Here is a 24272-nt window from a genome sequence, read left to right as displayed (position 1 = left end):
CTCCAGCGGTGCCCAGCGATACGACAAGCGCTGCAGGGCTCGGCCCGTAACTCAACGAGCCCACGCCAGCAGCACGGCGGGCAGCAGCCACGAGGGGGCGGCGCAGGGCCGGGCGCTGTGGGCGCTGCTGGGCGGAGTTGCGCCGAGCCGGGCGGAGCCGCACCGCGCCGAGCAGTGCCGAGCGCGCCGTGCCGTGTCGTGCCGTGCCGAGCCGAGCCCGCCATGGCCATCGCACACATCGCCACCGAGTACGTCTTCTCGGACTTCTTGCTGAAGGAGCCGCCCGAGACGCGTTACAAAGGGCTGCGGCTGGAGCTGGCGCTGGACAAGATCGTCACCTGCATCGCCGTTGGGCTGCCGCTGCTGCTCATCTCCCTCGCCTTCGCCCAGGAGGTCTCCATCGGTAACCGCCCTCCGCCGCCCCCTCCCCGCGGCACACAAAGGCTTGGGCGGGGCGGGGGCAGCGCTGCGAGCGCCGGGGTTTGGGGAGGGGCTCGGCACCGGGGGTCCGCTCGGGGTCGGGGCGGAGTGTGCTTGGAGGTGATCGAGAGCCGTGGGGATGCGGCGCTGAGGGACGTGGGCTGGGGTTGGACGTGGTGAGCTTAGTGGTCTTTTCCAACCTTAATGATTCCGTGATTCTATGAAAAACATCGTGTATGGCACTAATCAGATCTCAAACTGCATAATAGGTAAGGTGCCCCCACCATCTAATGCCATGTTTCAGTGGAGGTGGCTTTGACCCAGAACTTGGAAACAACCAAGCAGAAGTGCTGAGGACAACCATGTCCCGTGGTACTTTGGTCAGTCAGAGACTGAAAGGGTGCGGAAGCGTTTCTATAAGCGAACCTTTTCATTTCACATCAGCTACGACAAGTGCACTTGTCTTCTTGAAGCAACGAGAAGGAAGGCTTTCAATTTAGGGGCTGTGCAGGTGCACAAAGTAGCTCATGCGGGGGTCTGTTCTTCCTCCATTTTCCTCTCTGAAATCACTGTGCCCAGCTCAGTTGGAAGCAACGCCTGCCCACCAAGGTCTCTGCCGAGCCCTGCAGTGGTATTTCTTTCATTTTTCAGAGAATCATTAAACACAGAATGGTTTGGGTTGGAAGGGAACTTAGAGCCCACCCAACCCCTGCCATGGGCTGGTTGCCTCCATCAGCTCAGGATGCCCAGGGCTCATCCAACCTGGCCTTGAGCACCTCCAGGGATGGGGCACCACAGCTCTCTGGGCAGCTGTGCCGGGGCCTCACCATTCTAGGAAGAAATTCTTTATACATAACATCTAACCTAAATCTCCCCTCTTTTAGTTTAAAGTTACTTTCCTCCTCTATGCAAAGCTCCAACCTGCAGCTGAATTGCTAAGTTTGGTGAAAGTTTCCTTTCTTTTGGATGAGCAAAGGTCTCATTTTCACTAACCGAATGTTTGGACCCTGGTGCATGGCATATACAGCATACAGTACCTTTCAATATGAAAATGATTCAAATTGATTCTGTGACTACAGCAGATTCACAAAGCACAAATTAAAGTATGTGCTGTGTTTTGCACACCAGGGATACACCATGTATCTCTATTTTTTTTACTTGTGATCTTGAGAACCCAGAAGAAAACCTGAAGCTTGAAAGCCAGTTCCTGTGTTTCAAAAAGGAAAAGACCAACCGTGTGCTGGCAGGCCCCGGTGTGAGCAAAGCTACCCACGTGGTTTCCATACAGAAAGTGATAGTTGCTCTGCGTGCTGCCTGTGCTCCATGCTGCGCTGACTGCCGGGCAGGAGCTTTTCTTTTTAAGGTGTTTTGAGGGATGCGTTGGGTCTTGGCACTTCCGTGGGCACTGGTGTGGAGCCAGTGTTGAAATGGAAAGTAAGTATTTGTTTCAAATGCTTCCTGATGTAGTTGTGCTTTTTAACTCAGGGCTGCTAAACTGAGAGAAAATGGTAGGTCTGTTTTGAGTCTGAGAAAGGGCAACCCCAAATCTGGAGTGGTTGTGAAAGCAATGTGTGAGTCACAACATGGAAATATCTCTTCTTCTGCATACAAAAATTGCATGCACTTTGCAAAAATAAGTGCTCAGATCCTATTTCTATTGTGATAATTACATTCTTCCCACCTAAAGTACCCTGGCAGCTTCAGCTGTTGCCTTCCTGCTGTTTGGTGCTCAGTTGCAGCACAGTGGCCTATAACTGCAATTTTAATCCCACCTGTGTTTGCTGTTGGTTATGAGAAATTATTAATACCTTTACAAAGGTTTTCTGATGCTATCAAGTAACTTCTTATTTTGATAGAAATTTCAGATAGCAGATGAGATTCAGTTTGTGTATTGCAAAGGATTTCTATGCAGGAGGCATGGTAACATCCACTGTGCTCCGTCAGGGAGCTCTGCGGGTCGGTAGGCACGTGGCCCCTGCTCTGTTTGTCTGCATCCTGCAGGGAAGGGGAAAACTTGCCTGAGTTTCTTTTTAGTTACACTCTGTATGTGTTTGATATTGTTTTCTACTGGGAATTGGGAAATAATCGTAGGGTTGTGAGGATTTGAGCAGTGTTATGTGAATATGTTACTTACATGACTGCTTTACATTGTTTCCCATGGCATTCAGCAGTTTTTAGGGTGAATATGCTACGGGTAGTCAGGTACTACTCTGTCACTGAGACATGGGCAGTTGAAATCTCTTTCAGTGCCACTTCTTAGGGCTTTGTCAGCCTCACTGTGTGGAGAAGGGCAAAGAGAAGTCTCCAGAGCCCTCTGCCTCACAGCAAGTGCTGTGATAGCTGCTGCATCTCAGAGCACAGAGGGCTTTGTGGAACTGCATGGAGGAAAGTGGCACATCCAGACCTTTCCAGGACAACAAGACAATCCCCAAGCATGTTGGGTAGAGAGGAAATTGAAACAGGCAGAGAGAGCTGGAGCTGTTCAGCCTGGAGAAAAGCAAGTTCTGGGGAGACTGGAGGGCAGCCTTTCATTATCTAAAGAGGAGCTGTAAGAAAGAAGGGGATAGACTCTTCAGCAGGGTCTGTTGTGATAGGACAAGGGGAAATGGTTTCAAACTAAAAGAGGGAGATTTACACTGGATATAAGAAAAAAGTTTTTTACGGTAAGTGTGATGAGGCACTGGAACAAGTTGCCCAGAGAAATGTTGGATGCCCCATCCTTGAAGACATTTAGGGTCAACTGGACAGGACTCTGAGTACCTGATCGAACTGTAGGTGTCCCTGTCCACTGCAGGGGGGTTGGACTCGATGGCCTTTAATAAAGGTCCTTTCCAACTCAAATGATTTTATGATTCTGTGTATGGCTCATGTATTGCTAGCATGACTTTATCCTCCTTATAACATCTATGCTTATTATATGACATAACAAACCCCTGGGAAAGCTTCCCAGGACCAGGAAACCATCATGTGCTAAGAAAAGACACTTAAACTTGGGTATAACCAACATGAAGGTTTGGGTAGCAATATGAGCTTATCAGTTGTGACAGGTTGGGAAGTGCCTGACCATAGACCAGCCCACAGCAGTGGTATGTGTCTGTCAAAATGAGAATTTGTAGCACTGAATGAGTATTATTGTCCCTAATGATCTCAGGTTGCCCCCACCTTGCTGTGTTGGAGGTGCCCATAGGTGGGGAGGCCCTACCTTGTGCCATGCATACCACGGGATTAATGCTCCCAGTGATTGCCTTGGGTTTTCCAACTGGTGACAAACTTCTGTGTGCTGCTCATATCCCACCTAGTTTCTGGGAGGATATTTTTTTCCTTGTTTGTTTTAGTTCTCATCTCTGCTAGGAGGCTGTATGTAGACTTTGGGATGCCTTGGACAGTAGAACAGGGGGTATGAAGGGGATTAGCCTTATCTTTTGGACTGGACTCCTTGCCTCTGCTGCTAGGCCCTTGCTGGCCCTTCCTGCTGGTGTGTCTGCTTTCACGTTCACAAATCATGGGGTTGGGTTTTGGGAAACAATCTGACCTTGTGACTTCTGTGATAGCTAGGTTAGATTGGGTGTCATTAGGCCAAAGACTATGACTGTGGCAGCTGCTGGCTGGGAGCTCAGAGGACATTCCCCAGGGCTGCTGAAGCAGGCTGCGTGCTGGGATGCGGGCTGTGCCTCGTGCTTTTATTTGTTGAAACTGGGAGAGTTCATGAGAGGACTGACTGTGGAGCAGTGCTTCTCACCCTCCCCAAACTCTTTCCACTTAATCACCTTCAGACTGAAGAATTTCTCCTTAACAGCTAACCTAAGTTTCGCCTCTTTTAGATTAAAGTCATTTACCCTTGTTCCATCACTATCAGACTGCGCAAAAAGTTGGTCTCCCTCCTGTTTGTAGGCTCCCTTCAGGTACCAGAAGGCTGCAGTGAGGTCTCCCTGGAGCCTTCTCTTCTCCAGGCTGAACAAGCACCCACTCTCCAAGCCTTTCTTCATAGGGAAGGTGCTCCAGCCCTCTGAGCATCTTTGTGGCCTCTTCTGGACCTGCTCCAAGAGCTCCACATCCTTCTTGTGCTGGGGACCAACGGAGTACTCCAGATGGGGTCCCAAAAAGGCAGAGTAGAGAGGGACGATCACCTCCATTGCCCTGCTGGCCTCTGTTGATGCAGCCCAGGATACAGTGGGTCTTCCAGGCCGTAAGTGCACACTGCTGGCTCATGTCACCCTGGATGTTCCAGCAATTTGTTTTTCCATGGCAGCACATGCCGTGCTACTCCATGGCACATGAAGAGCCCTCAGTGAAGATCAGAAGTACCTGCTGTCAGGGACAAGCCTGTGCCAAGAGCTTCCAACCCAAACCTGCAGCAATGTTGCTTCACTGGCAAGTCCAAATTGCCTTTGGGTGAACATCTTCATCTATCAATGAGGAGAATCTTTTCTGCTCAACTTCTACAGAGCTAGGCTTTCATTTCCTACAGAACTGATGGAAAGCTGTTTTGGGGACCAAAACTTGTTTTAAAGCGCTGTGGCCCTCTGACATTGCCAGAGGATTGTGGTAGCAGCGAAGTAGCAGTGGAGCCAAAGGTTCATTGCATCAGCTCTGAGATGTTTCTCCTTTGGGTGAAGAGAAACTTCTTATGTTTTTTGTGTCTCATTGGTGGGAATGTCATTGGGAAGGGTTTTTTTTCCCCCAGTTATTAAACAGACCTGTCACTCTGAAGGCCTTCCTGGTCAACACCTAGCTCTCTTCCCCCTGCCTGGTTTTGAGAGTTCCCTGAGGAACAGCTCCCAGCCCCATGGAGTGGGACAGACACCTGGTGGCTCCTCTGCTTGAATATGGCATCACCTGGGCTTTATGTTCTGCTTCCCCATTGCTAAAGTCAGCCTTGGCAAACTGAGGTTGTTCCTTTCCTGCTGTAGCTCCCTCCACAATTCCTTCTTCTACGGCAGGGGAGATTCAGGCTGGACATGAGGAAGTATTACTTTTCAGAAAGGGTGGTCAGGCACTGGAACGGACTGCCCAGGGAGGTGGTGGAGTCACCGAGCCTGGAGGTGTTCAAGGAAAGGCTGGATGTTGTGTTGAGGGACATGGTTTAGTAGGAGCTATTGGGAATAGGTGAACGGTTGGACTGGGTGATCTTTTAGGTCTTTTCCAACCTTGGTGATTCTATGATTCTATGATTCTTGAACACAGTGAGTATCCTTCACCTGGTGTGCCACTTTGGTCCATAGGAGGCATCTATAAATCTAATAAACACATTCTTTCTGGTCTGCTCTTAATACATGCATGCAAACCCACACATCCAGTTTCTTCTCCTTTGGCATACATTGGGACATCTTTTTTTTTTATATTTTTAAGTGTGAGGTTGTCTTTTAATATTGGTGAGAAGAGTGTGTGTTGGATGGTGCCTGGCAGTCTGTACATTGTGTACATGTTGCTTGATTTTCCTGTTTGTGGCTGCCAGTGTCGCTAATTCTTGCTGGATAAAATCAGGTATTTGAATATCATGGCTGGTTCATTTTGCCCAGTTTGACATTATGGTAGTAATTAATGGCTGAGTTTTCATTTGAGCCTATGCAAATCTCTTCCCAATGATTGCGGTGCAGTAGGAAGCAGTAATTACTCGCTGAAGGTTTAATCTATTTAGCTACAAATCACCTGACCTCAGTTCAGGAAAAGCACTTCAGTGTGTGGTTAATGTTGATTCTTGGAAGCAATGTCTTTTAGTTTCTTAATTAGATGCCTTGGTGGGAAGAGAGGTGTTGGGCTGCTGGGGACAAAACCAGTGCTTCCTGCTGGTACCTGCCTTGGTGAGGGATGAGGCACAGCCTGGGGTGTCACTTGCTTGCAAGCAAGGCAGTCACCTGCTGAACTGGGACTCTGTCCTTTCAATCAGGGATTTTCTTTGAGAGACGAAACGATGTCACCAGGGCAGGACCTCCACCTGTGGGCTGTCCTGTGCTGGAGGGGAGTTGGAGAGTCACCAGCTGCAAAAAAAGAATGGGTTTTCCAGTCCCAGGCACAGAGGAGACACTGGGTGCTGTTGGCAAGGTGGACATGAAGCTATGTGGAGCTGGGCAAGGTGACAGCTCAATTTGCTGCTCTTCAGCTGAGGTCACACAGGCGTGCCTGTGTGCCCCTTTGGAGGGGAAAAGGAGGGGAAAAAGGGGTGTAAAATCATGTTGACTTTCAGATGCATTGAGTAATCTGTGTTTGGTGAAGATAATGCCCAAAGATGTAATCTCTTTGCACCATGATTAGTGCAAAGATGTACTTATATTAACAAGAATTTACAAGCAGAACTGCACTAAGTTAATTGAACAGCGGGGTGGTAACTGGAGAGTCCCCATCTCCTGCTGCTGTCTGTTTCTGACCTGCTGGACTCCTGGCTGAAGGTCTGAAGGTCTCCTAAGTCTGGACTGAAGTGTGGGGATCTGAAGAGCTGAGCTTGCTGCCCTGGGATTGCTGTGCCTGTTCTGGGAGGAAGTTGTGTCTGCACCACTTTGGAGGCTGCCTTGTGAATCACTGATTTAAGGGCTCTCTCACTTTCAGTGATTTTGCACCCATTCATGAGAATGAACACCCTGCATGTTGTTCTTTTTGCAGATGCCAGACACAGACAGGACAAAGCATCTTGCTGAACACTTCTGTTGCTCACCCCGTGAAAGGGCCACTTGTTTCCTGCTGCACTCAGCCAGCAGCAGGGGGTTTGTTAGGGAAAGCAGATCATAAATGGTACCCATCAAGGACAGAGACACTCCAATTGCATCCTTCTTTTCTCCTTTTTTTTTTTTTTTTTTCCTTCTCTGCAGGTTATTTCTTCCACAGGCAATGGGAATTTCTCTGTAAAGCAGAAACTTCTGAAGCTTTGGGAGAGTGCAAGAGCTCGTGTTGTGCCAAGTTAGTTAAGCCACGTGAGCTCTGGGCTGATAAACAGCAACTTGTTTTCCATAAGGGAGGCTTGTGACAGATCAGACCCCATCATTATGATACTACAGCCTCAGAAATAATTGTAATAGTGAGTCATAGGGAAAAGCTTTCATTTATAATGCCCCTTAACTGCGCTACATTGTGAAAAGGCTGTACAAGTTACAAGGCTAGTGCAGTCATCTTCTGTTACAGAAGCAGTTCTTGTTCTCTAGAGGCTAAACTAGCAAAGAGGTTCAACAGTCTTGTACAGAAACATGCTCTCATAAAGCATAAAGTGATGCCATCTACCGATAACTTTGAGAAAAGGAAGGAAAAAAGTAGCAGTATTTCCCTTTTTTGCTCTTTTGACATTTGTGTTGTGCTGGAGGAGGTGTCGGAGGCTGTTCTTGGCATAGAGGTCCTCAAGGAAGGGTGACCTCCACTTTGTGTAAACATTTGGTGAAACAGCTGTTGTGTTTCAGCATCTAGGAAAGTCCACTGAAAACTCTACATTTTGCTGTGGCTGTCACAGCTTCCAAAGGAAAAGCAAAACCCCTTGTCCTGTGTTACTGTCTCTCACCTAAGGGGACTACTGATGCTCCACATCAAATAACCACTTTTCCTCTTTGATACACATTTCAGGAAGACTTAGCTGCTGCCTGTAATCTGGTCAGAGCAGAATTTGACTCCAGGGCTGAGGCTGTTCTGGCTGCCACTTAGTGCCTCAATCTTACATTTAAGTGCCAGAGGCTGGAGAAGTGCTGGGAGTGAGCAGAGATGGCTGTGGTGTGCCTGGCCCTGTGCTGGGGAGAATGAACCTGGAGACCCTTGGAAGAGCCTGGGGACCACTCCTGCTCTGCTAGGAGTTACGGCAGGGCTAACATGAACCCAAAGTCAAAACTCATGCTCAGAGGCAGAATAAGTGTGGGACACACCTGCCTTTGCATTACTGCATGGACTGCAGGGCTGGGGGAATGATATTTGAGGTCTTCTTTCAATACATGTGAGGGGTGAGCACTTGGGATTAAGATGGTGTGCTGTGGTAGCTGCTTCCTTGGGAAACCAGCCTCATGTGGTCACACTTTTCATCTGTTGGCTCTCCTTTGGCCAATCTGAGGAAGAGGGGTCTGAGAGGTAACAGTCCTTCCCCTAGAATTGTGGAAGTAGTCCTAAAAGATGGATGTTTCTAGCATCTGTTTCAACATTTAAGAGACATTAGAGAGTCCCAGTGGGAGTTCTGGATGCAGTTCTGTGGGAATTCAGTGATTCTCAGTGCTGCTATACTTCCTACTGTCAATGTAATAGCTTTGGATGCAGCAAAATCACAAGTATGAGCTTTTTTTTTCTTTTTCTTTTCCTAAGTTTGATTTATTTTCTTTCATCTTTTGAGTGCATGATCCCTTCTGCTCTGTTTTGCAGGTGCCCAGATAAGCTGCTTTGCCCCCAGCTCCTTCTCCTGGCGCCAGGCTGCCTACGTGGACTCCTATTGCTGGGCAGCAGTGCAGCAAAAGCAGCCAGCCTACAACAACCTGGAGAACATTCCCCTCTGGCTCCATAAAGTACGTACAGGTCTCCTCATGGAAACAGTGGCCACATGTAGAAGCCTGCCTTTACATTCCCTTTCTCATTCCTCCTCTTTTGCCCAAAGAAGTTGTGGATGCCCCATCCCTGGAGATGCTCAAGGCCAGATTGGATAGGACTCTGGGCAAAGTGATCTATTAGAAGGTGTCCCTGTCCCGGCAGGGTTCAGAGCTGGATGATCTATAATGTCCCTTCCAGCCCAAACCATTCTGTGGATGCTGTGATTCTATGATTCTTCTCTGGTGTTATCCCTGGCTTTGACTTGACTTTCTGTTTTTAGACAGAATGTTTTCTTTTTCTTACTTCCAAAGGGGTAGAGCTGGAAGAGACATTTTCTGCTTATAAGTAAAGGATCTGTTTTTATAGGATAACAAATGTCACCAGTTAGCTGACAAAAGAGTAATGTTGATGTGTTGCCCTGGAGCTGAGTGCCCAACATGTCTTTAAAGAACTGCTTTAACTTCAGGATACAAGACACAGCAGCTGACTTAATGCTGTATCAAAACCTTAATTTCTGAAAGCAAGATAGTAAAAATATTTGATATTTTTATTGTATTATACTTGGCCAGTTGGAGAAAGTTGGATGCAGGGCAGATACGGATTTTGGGAGAGGTGAAATATATAATAGGCACCAACATGTTTCAGTGTGCTTTTCTGAGAAGCTTTTCTGAGCTTCTCAGGTTGTTCCAATTAAGCCTTTCACTGCTGCAAGCAAAGCAGCATCATTAGGAGTTCCCAGCGAGGGGCCTATTCTGTGGCTGCAAAGTGCAGTGGGTTCTGAGATACCTGAGATGCCTCAAAGGGGTTGGCTGAGTTTTGACATGAGTTGCAGATTCTGACTTAAATGCTTGGGCAGTGCTGATGTTGAAGTCAGAAATACAGCAGGAGCTCTGTGGATGTGTGGATTTTGTTGTGTGCTGCTGTTTTATTACCTTATTACCACATTCAAGCCACAGTTTTGTGTCCCAGCAAATCACCCCAGTGGCCATGGATGAGGACCTGGTGTTAGAGGCAGCTTGGCTCTGGGACCTACAGTGCCTGTTTTTCTGGGCTCTGCTGGCACAACCAATGCCTCAGCTTTTATTATCCGGTCAGCTGGTTGGATCTCCTTGGACAGACAGTTCAGGGCTACCTCTGATTCATTTCTTGCCCCAGAGCCCTGGCCATAAGGGTTTTCTACTGCCTTCCTCAGTGAGCTCCACTCATAACCTGGACCTAGAGGTCCTTCATTTCATGAGTATTAAAGCCAGAGTTGTTGGCTTCCAACCTGAACTCATCATTGCTCAATGAGTGCCCTAGCTCACTTCAGCCAGGCCTGCGGAGACTGAAGCTGCTGGGACATCAGTCTGCTTGGGCAGGAGGGGCCTCGGCCTGCAGAGCTGGACGCCTTGCTCCCTCCCTCTATCAAGGAAATGACTTCTTGTTACCTGTCTCTTTTAATTGAACTTTATGCTACAGCTGATAGCTTGCAATTGCAGCTGCAAATCTCTTAGTTTGCCAGCTATGGCAAATAAGCCTTTGTGTCATACTGACATGACACAGCCCATGTTAATCTGCTGACTGGCGCTGTCTCAGGAATCTCTGCAAGGCTCTTAGTGCCACGGTTCCTCTATGGCAGGTGGTATGTGATGTTTCCTTTTGAAACCCTGCAGGCTGGCAGTGAGCAGCGCCTCCAAACAGCTGAGTCACAGCTTGTATCTGGGCCAGGGTGCCTGGGCCTAACCTCTGCGCTCATGCTTGGCCCCCAGCCCTGCCAGTGGAGCAGCTGTCAAAACTGCACATGCTGCTTGGAGGGCAGCCAGTGGGATGGGATGGGATGGAAGGGAATGGTTCGTTGGAAGGACCTACAGAGACCATTAAGTCCAGTTGCCTGACAACTTCAGAGTTTGCAAAAGCTAAAGCATATTATTGAGGGCATTATCACCTTAAGAGGTGACCTGCTGTTGCCACTGCTGAAACTCACCACCAACTGCCTCACTGTGCTTGCATCCACTGTTTTGTCTCCAAAAAGTTTCAGCAAGCATCAGTAAATGTCAGTGGGAACAATTCTTTCTGCATGGAGGAATTCAGTGACGCACCTTTGCTTCATCCACACTTCCATGTCAGGCACTATTTTGTCAGACTGCCCCTCTGCTGCCATCTGTCACACAGTAATGGGATACTGATGGAAAGGTTCAGCCTCTACTGCCATCCCACCAAGACTTGTCTCTGTGGTCATGGGCCAACATAATAAAGTAAGAGGCAGCCCTCATATTTGCTCCCTTTGTGCAGTTTGCTTCTCATCTCTAAAGATGATGGTCAGTTTTGATAAAACGTAACTTTGTTTTGAACTGGAATGGAAACAAGCTTTTGGCCTCTGTGAGCGGCCAGTCTAGTCAAGGAGAAGACTGTTCTGTGAAGCCTTCTAATGCACCGTACACAGAGAGGTTTATACAGGTACAAACGGGAGACCAATGAGCGTTATCTTAGTGGCTATTGGTAGGCACCATACATAGCAACTGAGCAAGGTGTGGGGAAAGTAATAGAACTGAGATGTACTGTGGACCCGTGGGTTGCTTTCTGAATTGCTTGTCTGTAGATATACAAACCCTCCTGAGGTCCTTTAGTGAGTTGTTGATAGGATTACCATCACAGTTGTTACCAGGTTGGTAACAGCTTCCCAGCTGACTGAGGATTCCTCATCTTTCACCTATAAAGCCCCACCCAGAGCAATTAGAGTGCAAGGAAAATAGGATACAGATACATTTCTGAACCATTCTTTGTGTGGTGTTATAGCTAGTTTAGTCTCATTAGCCTCACTATTTGAATCTGGAAAAGCACCTTTTAAGCTGTATTATAGCAGAGAGCAAATAACAGGAGGAATAAAAAAGGTCGTGCATGGTTTGAAATTCACTTTCGGTTCTGGAGGCAGGACAGTCTCTCAACCACGTGGCAACCTTTAGAATGATGAGTCATTTACAGCTGATGCTTCTGCTCTGAAAGCTGGGGAAACATCTCATGCAATAGGAACAGGGTTGTATCCAGAGGGAGCTTAATAGCTTTGGTTCTGGAAGAATTTGTTGCTGTCAGCCAGTTTGAGGCATGCTTCGTTTACTTGAACTCTTCCTGTTGGCATGTAGGAATTTGAGGCTGAAGAAGCTGGTACTTCATTGTTATCTTATTGTTTAATGAAAAATATTTTGATCCTAAATCAGTAGAAGTGCTTCAGTGCTTCCTTCTTTGTTTAGTATTACCGTATGCCTGTCAATTTTCTCAAGGCTGTCTTTCAGACCCGGGCAGTTTAACAGCTTTGTGTTATTGTTCAGAGAGTGTTATTACTGTGAGGAGGTGATCAGAGGTGATGAGGCCCTGGCACAGCTGCCCAGAGAGCTGTGGTGCCCCATCCCTGGAGGTGCTCAAGGCCAGGCTGGATGGGCCCTGGGTAGCCTGAGCTGGTGGGGACAACCAGCGCATGGCAGGGGTTGGGGCTGGGTGGGCTTTAAGTTCCCTTCCAACCCAAACCATCCTATGGTTCTGTGATTGACTTAGTGTTTTGCCACTATTAACCATAGTACAAGTCTGAATGCTTGCAACCATTTCAGTAGTGTTTGCCCAAAATAAATAAGGACTGAAGATGCTGCAAAATGAGAAAATGTTTTTTCCTCTGTTTTCACAGAGGTGGTTCTCACCTTCCGCTCACTGCCTTTATCCAATTCTCAAATCCTATCAAATAGATCACTGCACTTTTGGCAGCTGTTTTTTCTTTGAATCTCAAGACAGTATTTTGAGCATATGAAGAAGTCATTAAGAAGCCCTTTCAACTTGCCTGTCACAGCTGTACTTATACTATCTTAGTATGGTTGAAGCTGAGGATGCTATATCATAGAACCATAGAATCGTTTGACTTGGAAGGGACCCTTTAAGGCTGTCTAGTCCAACTCATCTGCCATGAACAGAGACACCTACAGCTAGACCAGGTGCTTGGAGCCCTGACCAGTGTGATCCTGAATGTCTCCAACAATGGAGCATCCACTTCTCTGGGTGTATGTAACGGGCTCTTTTAGGTTTTTGTCTGATTTTTCCCTTATTTTCAGGAGAGTGTGAAGGTGATGCATTTTTAAAAGACAGTCCTTTGGTTCAATCATCTTATCTGTATATACAAAATCATTACTCAGACACTTCTTGTGTCTCATGTATGCATTTTGATTGCTGAATTAGCTGAGTTCTCAGTGATTAGTTCAAAGGGACTGAACCATATGTCTTCAAGAAGGCAAGTCAACCTCAAGAAACTCAGGAGGGTGTTTAGTAGGGCAGAGAACAGAGACCTTAGAAATAGCCTGGGATCTTCTACTTTCCAGCTTCTTTAAAGCCTGGGAAGACTCCTGTAGACAGCTGTGACAGTGTGTGCTAGACGTTGGGCAGCTGATCTGGACTGTACTTGGCTAATTGCTGTTATTTGGAGCTGTGGCCATAGCATGTTGCTAAGCAGTAGCTTCCAGTTGTTCAGGTGGATATGTTTTGTGGAGGACCCTTCAATAAAAGATGGCAAAAACCATGTCAAGAGAGTATTTGGAATTCATTGTGATATTTGCAGCACTAGATCTATCACTGTAGACTGTGTATGTGCACTGGGAACTGGAATGTAGTGAGGATAGTTTATGCCATTCTGAAAATTCATCTGAACCAAAGTGCTCACAACTCCCAGTAAAACATTTTGGAAAACATGCACTCAATTTGTGCAGGTAAATTTCATGGGAGAATCAGTTGCAGACACTTGAATAAATAGTCATGACTTTGCATTTTCTGAATAGATTTCTAGAGTTCCTACTCCATACATGAGGGTTATTTGTCTTCTCCATTCACAATATTGATTTAAAACTGCTCAACCTAGTTCTCACTGGGGATGTAAGAAAACAGCACACGTCTATGAGTGTAAGCATTTTGGTGTGCATAGCTGATTTGTTTAGAGCTAACCCTCATGGCTGCTCTTGCAAGTAAAGACTGAAAACCACATGAACCACGTTCTGTGCTGAAATGGGAGATCATGGCTCTACATCCTGACTCTTCTGTGCATCCTGCTCAAGTTTGAGGTGCTCTTGGCTTTGAGGAGGAGTTAGGGTGCAGCCTGTAAAGCACACAGTGCTCAAGATTAGTGGAGTTAAATGAGCTGCAGCAGTACAGGATGAGGGAATTGAGTGCTTGGCTTTGTAGTGCTGGGCTTCCTTGGGAGCACATGGTTTGACAAAGGCTACTATCAGACTAGGTGACCAACAAGGGAAGGTACTTCCATTGGAGCTCAAATGTCCTTGGCAGAAAACATGTAGGAAGATCTGGTTGTGAGTCTCTGGTGCATGCATTACTCTTGTGCGGAATCACACAGTATAATAATCATAGAAACACAGAACATCCTGAGTTGGAAAGGACCCATAAGGATGATCAAGTCCGAATCCTGGCAAATAATCAAACATTTCCTATGCTGAGCACCTCCCAAACTTGGAGCAATGTAGCTGAAGCTCCTTTACTCTGGTTTTGAGTGCCAAACTTGTTGGGCCTTTGCCTTTCTTTTTGTTTTCCTCTTGCACTGGGTGGAGATGGAAGCTAAGGGCCTCCAGGTATTATAGCCCTTACTGCAGTTCACTAATGAAGTTCAGAAAAGAGCATGTCACACCATAGGATATTTTACCTGTTCTAATGTGTATGTTCCACTTTCTGTGTTGTGCCATGTCATTTACTGCTTTAAATCCAACATTGTGAACTTGCCTTTGGAAAGGAACTTGATAAACAGCAAAGTAAAACTGAGTTTTACTTTTAGGGAAGTAACTTTCTCTGTCTGCAGAGCTCTCAAGGTCAGTGCTACTTCCTGTTTTGTCTGATTACTACAGGACTGGAGCAGCAGTTCCCCTTTTTTCATTGCCTTTGAAGTGAATATATAAAAAGGGGCATATAGCACATGCACATCCATGTGTGAATGCCACAGTGTCCATTTCGTAAAATGAGAAGTCTTTGTGCGTGACTCTGAACGCGGTCAGATGAGCTGGGTAATCCAAGTCTGTTGTTCTAAAACCTAGGACTCGTGCTGAATGACTTTGCATTTTCACTTCTGCCTGTTGGTTCAGGACCCCAAAATGTAATGATTCAGAACAATTGGCTAGTTATGTAAGCCTGCTGTTAACAAATGGAACAAATGTCCTTCCTTTTTAAAAGGAGCCAGAATCAATGAAGGATGGAGTGAAGCATCAAGTGCTGTGGAAGGACTGACAAACACAGGCTTTCTTTCCAAACCAAAAGAGCTGGGCTAATGGTTGTGCTCCTGCTCTGGTTTTGTGACCATTTGGAAAAGAGTTTCATGGAGTTTCTTCATGCTTCCGTCTGCTGCAGCTTTGGGAGTTTTAAGAACCTTGTGAGGGGAATTTAGTCACATGCCTTTGCATGCATCCCAGTAGTATGATGACTGTAGATGAATAAACAGTGGTAAAGCAGTCAGGGAAGGAGAAAATGCAAGAAGAGAAGGTTGTAGGAGGGCGAGGAGGTGGGTGGGCTTGGAGGAGGTCTGGGGCAGAGCATCACAACTGTTACTTGCTACGTAAGTGCAGAATGTGCCACCAGAGCCTTTGTCCAGGTAAAGAAAGACCCAGGGACTGGGACAATGCAACTTTGGGGCTGCACCTTCATTCATAATTTCATTCATTCTTTGCTTTCTGTGGCTATTTAATACTTTTCATGGCTGTATCTTACAGTCACGTATTTCATAGTGTCACATATTTCCAGTGTGACTGCTATGCAGACAGCGTGCACATCCCAAAATCTAGTTCACTTTATGGTCTCCAAATGCTGAATGAAGCTCCTTTAAGTAGTCAGTTTTTATTTCCCTGCTAACGTATCATATACAACCCTAGCATTAATGATGATGATTCATTGGTGAATGATATTAGAAGCAGCATTCCTGGATAGATGCTCAGCAACATCAGATTAATTATTTTGTGCATACGAAATGTTAATCTCTCCTGCTTAATGCAAACACAAGCTAATATTAGGTCCAGATTCTCATCTTGTAAATATCTGTTGACCCACTGATGTAAGCAGAACTGTCCCACTTAATGACTAATGATTCCAGCCCAACTTGTCTCTAAAATTCCCCTTTAGCTTTTCCACTGCACGTGCATGTGTGCAGCTATAGCACTGAAGATAGCTTAAGCCAAATCCAAATTTCTTCATCACAACTAATTTAAAATTCCATAGGAACTAAAGCTCGATTTGAGTTCAGTGAAACTATCAACAGTTTAATGAATTGAAGGGCAGTCAAATTGCTCAGAATCCTATAGTAATGGCTTGTCCAACTAGACTGTACATCATGGCTCTGTAAGTGTACTGTTACGTATGAATATACACCTTGAATAGGAAGTCACAGCAGATAGATAATAGGTTCTCTCCAGAAGCTGGAGGGAGTTGGAGATTTCATTTTATGGTGGAAAAGCTCCTACTTGGTGATGAATAGAAGAAGGAAACATTGAGGCTGTTGTGCTTTATCTTTCTTCAGTCTTTTCCCTAAGCAATGGGGACTATTGTCAGGATCATGGTAACTTTATTTTGCTTTTTCATGGTGGTGTGTGGTGTTGTTTTCTTTAAAAGCTCTAAGCAGCACTGAGGTTACTGGAGCTGAATGAAGAGGGAATTGACTGCCCTGTGTGTCCCTGGTAACGAAAAGTCAGTTTAGTAGAAACATTTAAAGAAGGTTCTTGGGAATGTAATGGGCTTATGTGGAATGCTTATGGGGGATGATGGCTGGCTTATTTTATACTCAGGTGGGGCCTAATCTGAACTTTTCTTCTCCCTTCAGTTCTTCCCATACATCCTTCTGCTCGTGGCCATCCTGCTGTACCTACCATGTCTGTTCTGGCGCTTCACGGCAGCACCTCACCTCTCTTCAGACCTGAAATTTATCATGGAAGAACTTGACAAAGCCTATAACAGAGCAATCAAAGCTGCAAATAGTGTCCGTAGCGGAGAGCCCAGAGACCCCGCTGACTTCATTCCAGCTGCTAATGAAAACTTAACACAGAGGTAGGACGCTGCAGCTTGGCTTTCTTTGCTGTTCTCCTTAAGCTCTGACCAGATGTGGCACCTGCCCTTACAAAGATATTTGTTGTGAAAGATTCAGTAGTGGCTCAACACCTTTTTAAATTGATCAAATAAAAAGACATTGGAAATCATTACAGTGAGAACTTGGAGCTGTAACTTGCAATTTTTTTTTTTTTTTGAACAAAGAAAACGTTTGATTTCCAATAATTTCCAATTATTAATTATCTGAGATGTCCTGTTTTTCTTTTTTTCATTGTAACAGGCGTTAATTAGTTTTACCCACTGAGATAAGAAAACAGGAGGAGCTGCAGTCCTCACTTGTCAATGCGAGGCAGAGCCTGTTCCTTGTCTCCTGCCCTTTTAGATCTGCAAAGTTTCTGTGTAAAGCAAATTAAGAAACAAACACAATAGCAAAACCAATAAACAAAACCTACACCACAGCCCCCACCAAAGGAAGAAAAAAAATCAAACAACATAAGCAAAAAAGCAAACCTTCTGAGCCAAGCGGCACGCTGCCTTGGCAAGGGAAAGGCAAAGGAGTGCACTGTAAACTGAGTGAGTTCCTGAGAGTGTGTTTTGCCTTGTGGATGTACACACTATGCCTGTTTCATATTGGAAGGAACAAGAAAGTTTTTTTTGCTGTAAGGGAAATACCCTTTTTCTATTTTCCAACGTCTGAGCTCTTAAGTGGCTTTTCTGTGTAAGATTGTCATTATTCTTCATGTAACCGCTGGTAGCTTTTCACTGGCTGTAATAGATCTACTGCTGACTCACCCCAAGAGGAGAAAACCCAACCTCGTGTCTGCTTTCAAGGATAAGGCTGATCAGAAATTTAAGAAAGGTGCGTCATCCAGTCTGTGTGACTCAGGTTTTTTCTTCTCTCTCTTGCAGCTTGTGGGAAATCTCCGAAAGCCACTTTAAATACCCGATTGTGGAGCAGTACTTGAAGACAAAGAAGAATTCCAAATGCTTAATCATCAAATACATTTTCTGCCGTTTGCTCACTCTCGTGATTATTTTCATTGCCTGCCTCTACCTGGGCTACTACATCAGCCTCTCCTCTTTGAGCGACGAGTTTCTCTGCACCATCAAAACAGGGATCTTAAAGAACGACACAACTGTTCCAGAAGTGGTTCAGTGCAAGCTGATTGCTGTTGGTGTCTTCAAGGTGCTCAGCTACATTAACCTGATCGTCTATCTGCTCGTGATGCCGCTGGTGGTGTACGCAATGTTTGTTCCCTTCCGCTGGAATTCGGGCATTCTCAAAGTGTACGAAATCCTGCCGACTTTCGACGTTCTGAAGCTGAAGTCCAAGAGCTTAGATGACTTAAGCCTTTACATCCTCTTTCTTGAGGAAAACGTGAGCGAACTGAAATCATATAAATGCCTCAAAGTGCTGGAGAACATTGCGGTTTCCGAGAAGTTTGATGTCATGCAACTTTTGATAAACCTTGGCACAATTAAGACAGATACTGTTGATGGGAAGCCAAGGACGGCTGTGCCGGGGAAGCCGGAGGAAACAGCTGTGGAAGAGTTGGAAAAAGATGCAACAGAGCTACAAGGTAAGCTGGCCTAAGCTTTCTTTAAAAGAGAACAAGGAAAAAAGCCCAAACCAAACAAAGCCAGTCACATCTAGGTGTGTATTCTATCAAAAACACTTTCATGTGTTCTACAAGAAAATGGACCTGCTTACACTTTTCTGTGTCGTCTGCAGTATAACTGCTACGACTTCATTTACATGTGATGAGTGCAGTATAGCAAAAGATTTAGATTAATGTAAAAAAGTATTCAGAAAAGCTGCTGGCAGAGGAATAGAAACTGACAAAAGAAGGAAGTGAGGCCAGCGAGTGTGTTTTGTTCATTAAGCAGAGAGAAAGGCAGATCATCTGCAAAGTGGTTTTTGCCAAAATGGTGAGTCAGGATCTGGATTGGTGCACTTGTGCTCTGAATAGTCCCATCATCTTCCAGTCATGACTGGCTCTGAGCAATTGTTATAGAAGATGTGGGGTTATATTCTGTGCTAAAATAAAAGGGTTTTTTTGTTTGTTTGTTTTTTAATTCAGTGTATTTTAAATGTGATTCTAATCCAGTGCCAAGTTATTGAAGAGAAGCCAGATATCCAGAGAGAGGCAAAAAGGGTGGCAAATCCTTCTTCCCATTTAATGTAAACTTGGCCACTGTCACAGATGTCCTTGCAGAAGCAGCAGGACACCAGCACCTACCTCCCAGTGAAACAGTTCAGACCCATGGTCTGCCTCCTCACAAAGTCCTTCACTTGTAGAAGTGAAGATGCTTTGAAACATTCAGCAGCACAAAAACATGAAATCTACTTTCTTTTCAGTTTACCTTGCCCCTGCATTTAATACAAAAAAAGAAGCAGCAGCATCCACAGGGTAACTGTTCCTCTGTGCTTTGGTCAAGCACTTCTTGGGCTGAGGTTTGGAGAAGTGGATTTATACAACAGGGGAAATAAGAAGGAACAGGGAAGATTATTTCAACCTGTACAAGGAACACTTAGTTCCAGAGGAGGAAGTTGGAGTACTTCTGGTAGAACGTAGTTTTCCTTTTAAATGTGACCCTTCTTGAAGATACAGGTGGGTCGTTTTGCTACCAGGGTTTAGGAGCCCAAGGTTGAGGTGTCTGCTTAATGACCTGAAGAAGCTAAGGAAAATCTGACTCACTTTTACTGAAAAGCAGAACTTTTGAAACTATTTTCATTTCACAAAAACACTTCAGAGGCTTCAAGTTTCCTTGTGTTTAGAGTGGAACAAACTGATGCTTGAAGATATGTTAAAACATGTTACAGAGAGAGGCTGCCACGTGGTGACCCAATCTGGTTGGCAGAGCCCTTTTGTTCTGACTGATGGATTTCACTGTCCACCAGCAAAGATTCTCCCATTTCTCCCCATCTTTTCATCTGTCGCTAGTGATGTCTTGTTTTAATTAGCTTTAATTTAATTGATTAATGTTAACAAAGTTGTGGTAGATGTTGACTTTGAAATGCACAGGAGGAGATGCTGGCCAGGGTCTGGGATAAGAGGATGGGGCATCATAGAATCACAGAATGGCTGATGTTAGAAGAGGATCCATGGGCCCAACCCCTGCTCCAGCAGGGGCACCCAGAGCAGGGTCCCCAGAGCCGTGTCCAGGTGGCTTTTGGAGATCTCCAAGGGGGAGAGACCACAGGCTCTGGGCAGCCTGTGCCATTGCTCCATCACCTGCACAGCAGAGAAATTTTCCTGTTCAGAGTGAACAAACATCCTGTGTTGTAGTTTGTGCCCATTGCCTCTTGTCCTGGCACTGGGCAACACTGATTAGAGCTTGCCTCTGTTCTTTTTGCCTCATCTTTGCATTGCTGCAGTTCTGCAAACAAGAATGTTGAGTGATTTGATGGCTTGTCACTTCTAAAAGTTAACTTTCTGCTTAGTTTTGCCAGACCGTGATGCAAGTGACCACTTGGGCCAGAAAGAAGATAAAAAGCTTCGCCAAAGACTTATTGACTCTTCATGCTGATGCCTTCCAGCCGCCACGTGCAGGAGCTTCGTGCTGCTGCAAGAGGGCTTTCCTCTGCCTTCACTGTGCTGAACACAAGGTGCTGCTCTGCTCTTCAAGTCCAACTGTCCTGGGAGCCTGACAGCTCCTCAGAGGACAGACCAGTTTACAGACTGCTTGTTGAATAACAGGCATCGGTCAGATACCCGAAAAACCATGCTGTAGACTTTCATTATTTCTTTAAGGAAAAAAAGAAAAAAAAAGCCACAAGAACCAAGAAGTACGAAAAAAGAAATCCCCATTGTGAGTACAAGTGAAATGCACTCAATGCACACGAAGCCAGCACTGGAAAAGAGCACTATTCTGTATAGAGGTGGGAAACAGCCCTGCACACATCAAAAAGAGATGGCTGTGCTGTGTTGTGACATGCTGCTCCACTGGGCTTGGCCATCTCAATGAGGCATGTGAGAGCTTTCTCCCCTATTGAAGGGGTTGTTTGTTTGTTTGTTTGTTGAATCTGGTTAAGCATGTACCAGGTGGTGGCTGGCCACTGGTCTTTGCTGTGGAAAAATAGGGGTTGCTGTGTTCAGCCCAAGATGTCTTGAGTCATCTCAGCAGTGAAGTGTGGGGTTATTCTCTAGGCGCTGATGGAAAAAGGATCTGCAGTCACAGTGTAAGGGGGTACTGCAGATTTTAGGGATTTTGATTTTTCAATGTATTCATAAAATAATGTCTTAACATTTTTTATACGAACTGTAATGAGACATAAGCTAAATGTTGGGCTCATTTCTGTTGTCAGTTGTTTCCTTCTGGGACTAACATATCCTTCTGGGAGTTTAGACTGAAGATAGAGAAGTTGGCTCCGTTTTGTAACAATCTCTAGAAAATCTTTTTTGTGTTTGTATAGTTGGGACGGGTTTCAATGTGTTTGTGGTATCAGATGCAAAACTGTCTGTGCTGTTTTCCAAAACCCACCTGAGAAGACATTCTTATTGTACTGGAGTGGCACCTGCGTGCCTTAGCAGAACTAAGCTCCCCATAGGCAACGTGACAGGGATGTGCACACAAAGAAAGGTTGCTCCCCCCTCATGTCCCATGACTGAATTGTAATTAAAGATAAGAAGCCGAAGTAGTTTGGACAAAGGAAAGAGGAGTATTTGTTTAGAAAAGTGTCCCTGCTTGTTACTGTATGGTTTGGGGAATCTAGCGTTGTCATCCTGCTCTGCTCAGGTCCTTTACCTTCTGTTAACATAAATATGAACTCTGTCTTGAATTTTGGGCACAGGGTTAGGTGGGTGGGGGTGTGATGGTCATGGTGACAGTGCATATCTTTCACAGATGCTATGAGTGCACTTGTTCTGTGCATTGTCTGTGTTGTTGTAATTGAAGTCTCTTGTCTGTCACCTCATTTGGTTGTCCTTTTAACGCCTGTTATTGCTAGGTAAGCCTTCCATTTTCCAGTTCATCGATGTCTTTTGTTCTTGCCTGCTAGCATTCTCTGTGCTGAGAATGAGGAATAAAAGAAGAATCAGTGTTACAGCCTTCGCACTGAACTGTTGATGTGCTGCAGCAGATTTCAAGGAGATAATGCACCTGCTTGAATTGGCTGCTCTTGCTAGACAAGTGGATCCCAAGTGCTGCTATAACACACGTGTTGGTTTTACAAGAACAGGTTGGTTATGATATGATTTCCAGCTAAGAGGAACTTTATTTGAAAGGAAGTCTTGAAGTCATAATATTGTGCTAACTCTTTATATAGGATTGTAGCACAGCTGCAGTCCTAATATGTACAGCATTACTGGCAAGAAATGGGTGTATGTTGGGTACGGCCTGAGCTGCTGCTTTCTTCTCCCAGCAAGCCCACAACCACTCTGACCTTTTCTGAACTGTTTCTGGCTGTGCTGATGCCTGCTGTGTGTGGGTACTGCAGATGCACCATCTGCAGCAGTGTGGTGTGTTGGTTGGATGCGCAACCTAACGTGGATTGGCACAACCAGGTCCATCCACATCAATTGTATTCTCAAGGGCAATCTCATGGATGCCTTCCATAAGGTTCCCTGATGTCACCGCCTCTGCCAAGTCTGCATTTCAGAGAGAAAAGCGTGCAAATACTCCTGAAGGACTAAGATGAGCTCACAGATGGCCATGAGCTACTGACTGCTTTGCTGATCCCAGTGCAGATCCCTGTGCTGCCGTCATTCACAGAAACTCCTTTGGTTGTCTACCCCTTGTGCTTTGGATGTTCTCAGAGAAGCAGTAGTGCAATACTAAGGGTTAGTGATGAGGGTGTGTTTGAACTGTTTAGTATAAGTAATGAGCTCTTAGTCTTTAAAACATGAAGCTCCTGAAGGTAATGTGTTTCATGTTTATGAACGGTACCTTGTACTAACTCTTTTTGTGTTTAATAGTATGACTTACTGCAGTGAGTCTCTTGTTGTCTTCCAAGGTTTTCAACAAAGCATGTATCCATTCTTGGTTATTTAAATAAAATTAATTTGTGAACTACAGCAGTGTAAATGGCTGAGGATTCTATGTCAGCGTCTCATAGAATCAGAATCAGAATCATAGAATGGCTTGGGTTGGAAGGGACATCAAGGATCATCAAGCTGCAACCACCCTGCCACATGCAGGGCTACCAACCTCCCCACTTAATACTAGACCAGGCTGCACAGGGCCCCATCCAACCTGGCCTTGAACACCTCCAGGGATGGGGCATCCACAACCTCTCCGGGCAGCTGTTCCAGCACCTCACCACTCTCATAGTAAAGAACTTAAAGAACATCTGAACAACCTCAGTGCAGTATGAGCAGCCCAGTGCCACAACCTGCGCAAACTCTTTGCACGGGAGTTAAAGTGTTCATTTCGTTTTGTTCTCATAGAAAATTTTGCTCTGATAATTTTGGTTCAAAATCTATTTAACTGTAAAAAACTGTCAATGAAACATCAGCACAAGATAGCTACTCTGTGTAGCAATTTACTGCCTAAAAATTGGCCACTTTCTCAGCACGCTTGAGCTCTTAGACTCATAGGATCATCAAGGTTGGAAGAGACCTCTAAGATCATCTAGTCCAACCATCCACCCATGACCACCTTGCCCACTGGCCATGTCCACAGGACATGTCCCTCTTTAGATGTATCTGGTTGTTGTAAGATGCATTGCAGCAACTGCCTGTTCAGTTCTACTTTAATTTAGTAGCACTGCTCCCACTGTATTTTACTTTCTTGGAAAAATGAGCAACATTCCTATTTAGATATTAAGGAAAGGGCCCATCTTTAGTGTATTCATCACTACATTCTTTCTAGAAACATTTACGTCCATCTGTCTTTTTAAAAACACATTAGGAAGTTAGAAGTTGAAATTTAAGTTTGCTTTCTGCCATCCTTTGAGTGTTCTCTCTACATCATTTTGATATCAAATAATTCTCCTGGAGTGAGAGAGTTGCTCACCAGCTCCTCTTTGTGCCTTCTGATACCACTCAGTAGCCCTTAGCTTCTTGGGGTGTTTTAAAACTTCTTATCAGTCACTTCCAGAACAAAGGATGGATTTTAGGTACATGATTTGTTTCTCTTACTGAGAATGGTGAGTGGTTTTTCAGCAGGACTTTCTTCAGTTTTGATGCCACGCGTATGTCCAGGCCTGGAGTCTGATTTGAAAAGGCTGTGCCATAAGGCCAACTTAAGAAAGTTTTAATGAATTTAGAGTGCATTCCCTTCAGTGAATTGTTGTCATCACTACACGAGTGTTTTCCTCACACCTAATCATCTCCTGGATTATTTTATCTTTTCTATTGTATGTATGAGCTTATTGTTCAATCGATGGC

At 45.3% G+C, this 24272-nt stretch overlaps 1 protein-coding gene across 2 annotated transcripts; it reads left to right on the top strand.

Moving 5' to 3' along the window:
* The first annotated feature begins 205 nt into the window (after positions 1–205).
* Positions 206–22949, top strand: PANX1 (pannexin 1). 2 transcript variants are annotated; one of them, XM_042839280.1, is made up of 5 exons: positions 206–403; positions 8740–8879; positions 16718–16941; positions 17851–18521; positions 20387–22949. In XM_042839280.1, exons 1-5 carry the CDS (start codon positions 223–225, stop codon positions 20470–20472), a joined length of 1302 nt encoding a protein of 433 aa, XP_042695214.1. In that variant the 5' UTR covers positions 206–222; the 3' UTR covers positions 20473–22949. The 2 variants fall into 2 exon arrangements, with proteins under 2 accessions (XP_042695214.1, XP_042695215.1); XM_042839281.1 differs by lacking the exon at positions 206–403 and adding an exon at positions 1799–1854.
* Positions 22950–24272: the final 1323 nt, after the last annotated feature.

This window comes from Centrocercus urophasianus, unplaced genomic scaffold (assembly GCF_019232065.1).
Source record: "Centrocercus urophasianus isolate 14NV4802_14NV808 unplaced genomic scaffold, USGS_Curo_1.0 seq_9, whole genome shotgun sequence".
Taxonomy (NCBI): Eukaryota; Metazoa; Chordata; class Aves; order Galliformes; family Phasianidae; genus Centrocercus; species Centrocercus urophasianus.
This window is presented reverse-complemented; position numbering and strand designations above follow the sequence as displayed.

Bases quoted from the DNA above. Each gene is read 5' to 3' on its own strand.
- PANX1 (XM_042839280.1), top strand. From the start codon at position 223: ATGGCCATCGCACACATCGCCACCGAGTACGTCTTCTCGGACTTCTTG. The intron at 404-8,739 runs GTAACCGCCCTC...TCTGTTTTGCAG, and splicing joins CGCCCAGGAGGTCTCCATCG to GTGCCCAGATAAGCTGCTTT. The intron at 18,522-20,386 runs GTAAGCTGGCCT...CTTTCTGCTTAG, and splicing joins AGATGCAACAGAGCTACAAG to TTTTGCCAGACCGTGATGCA.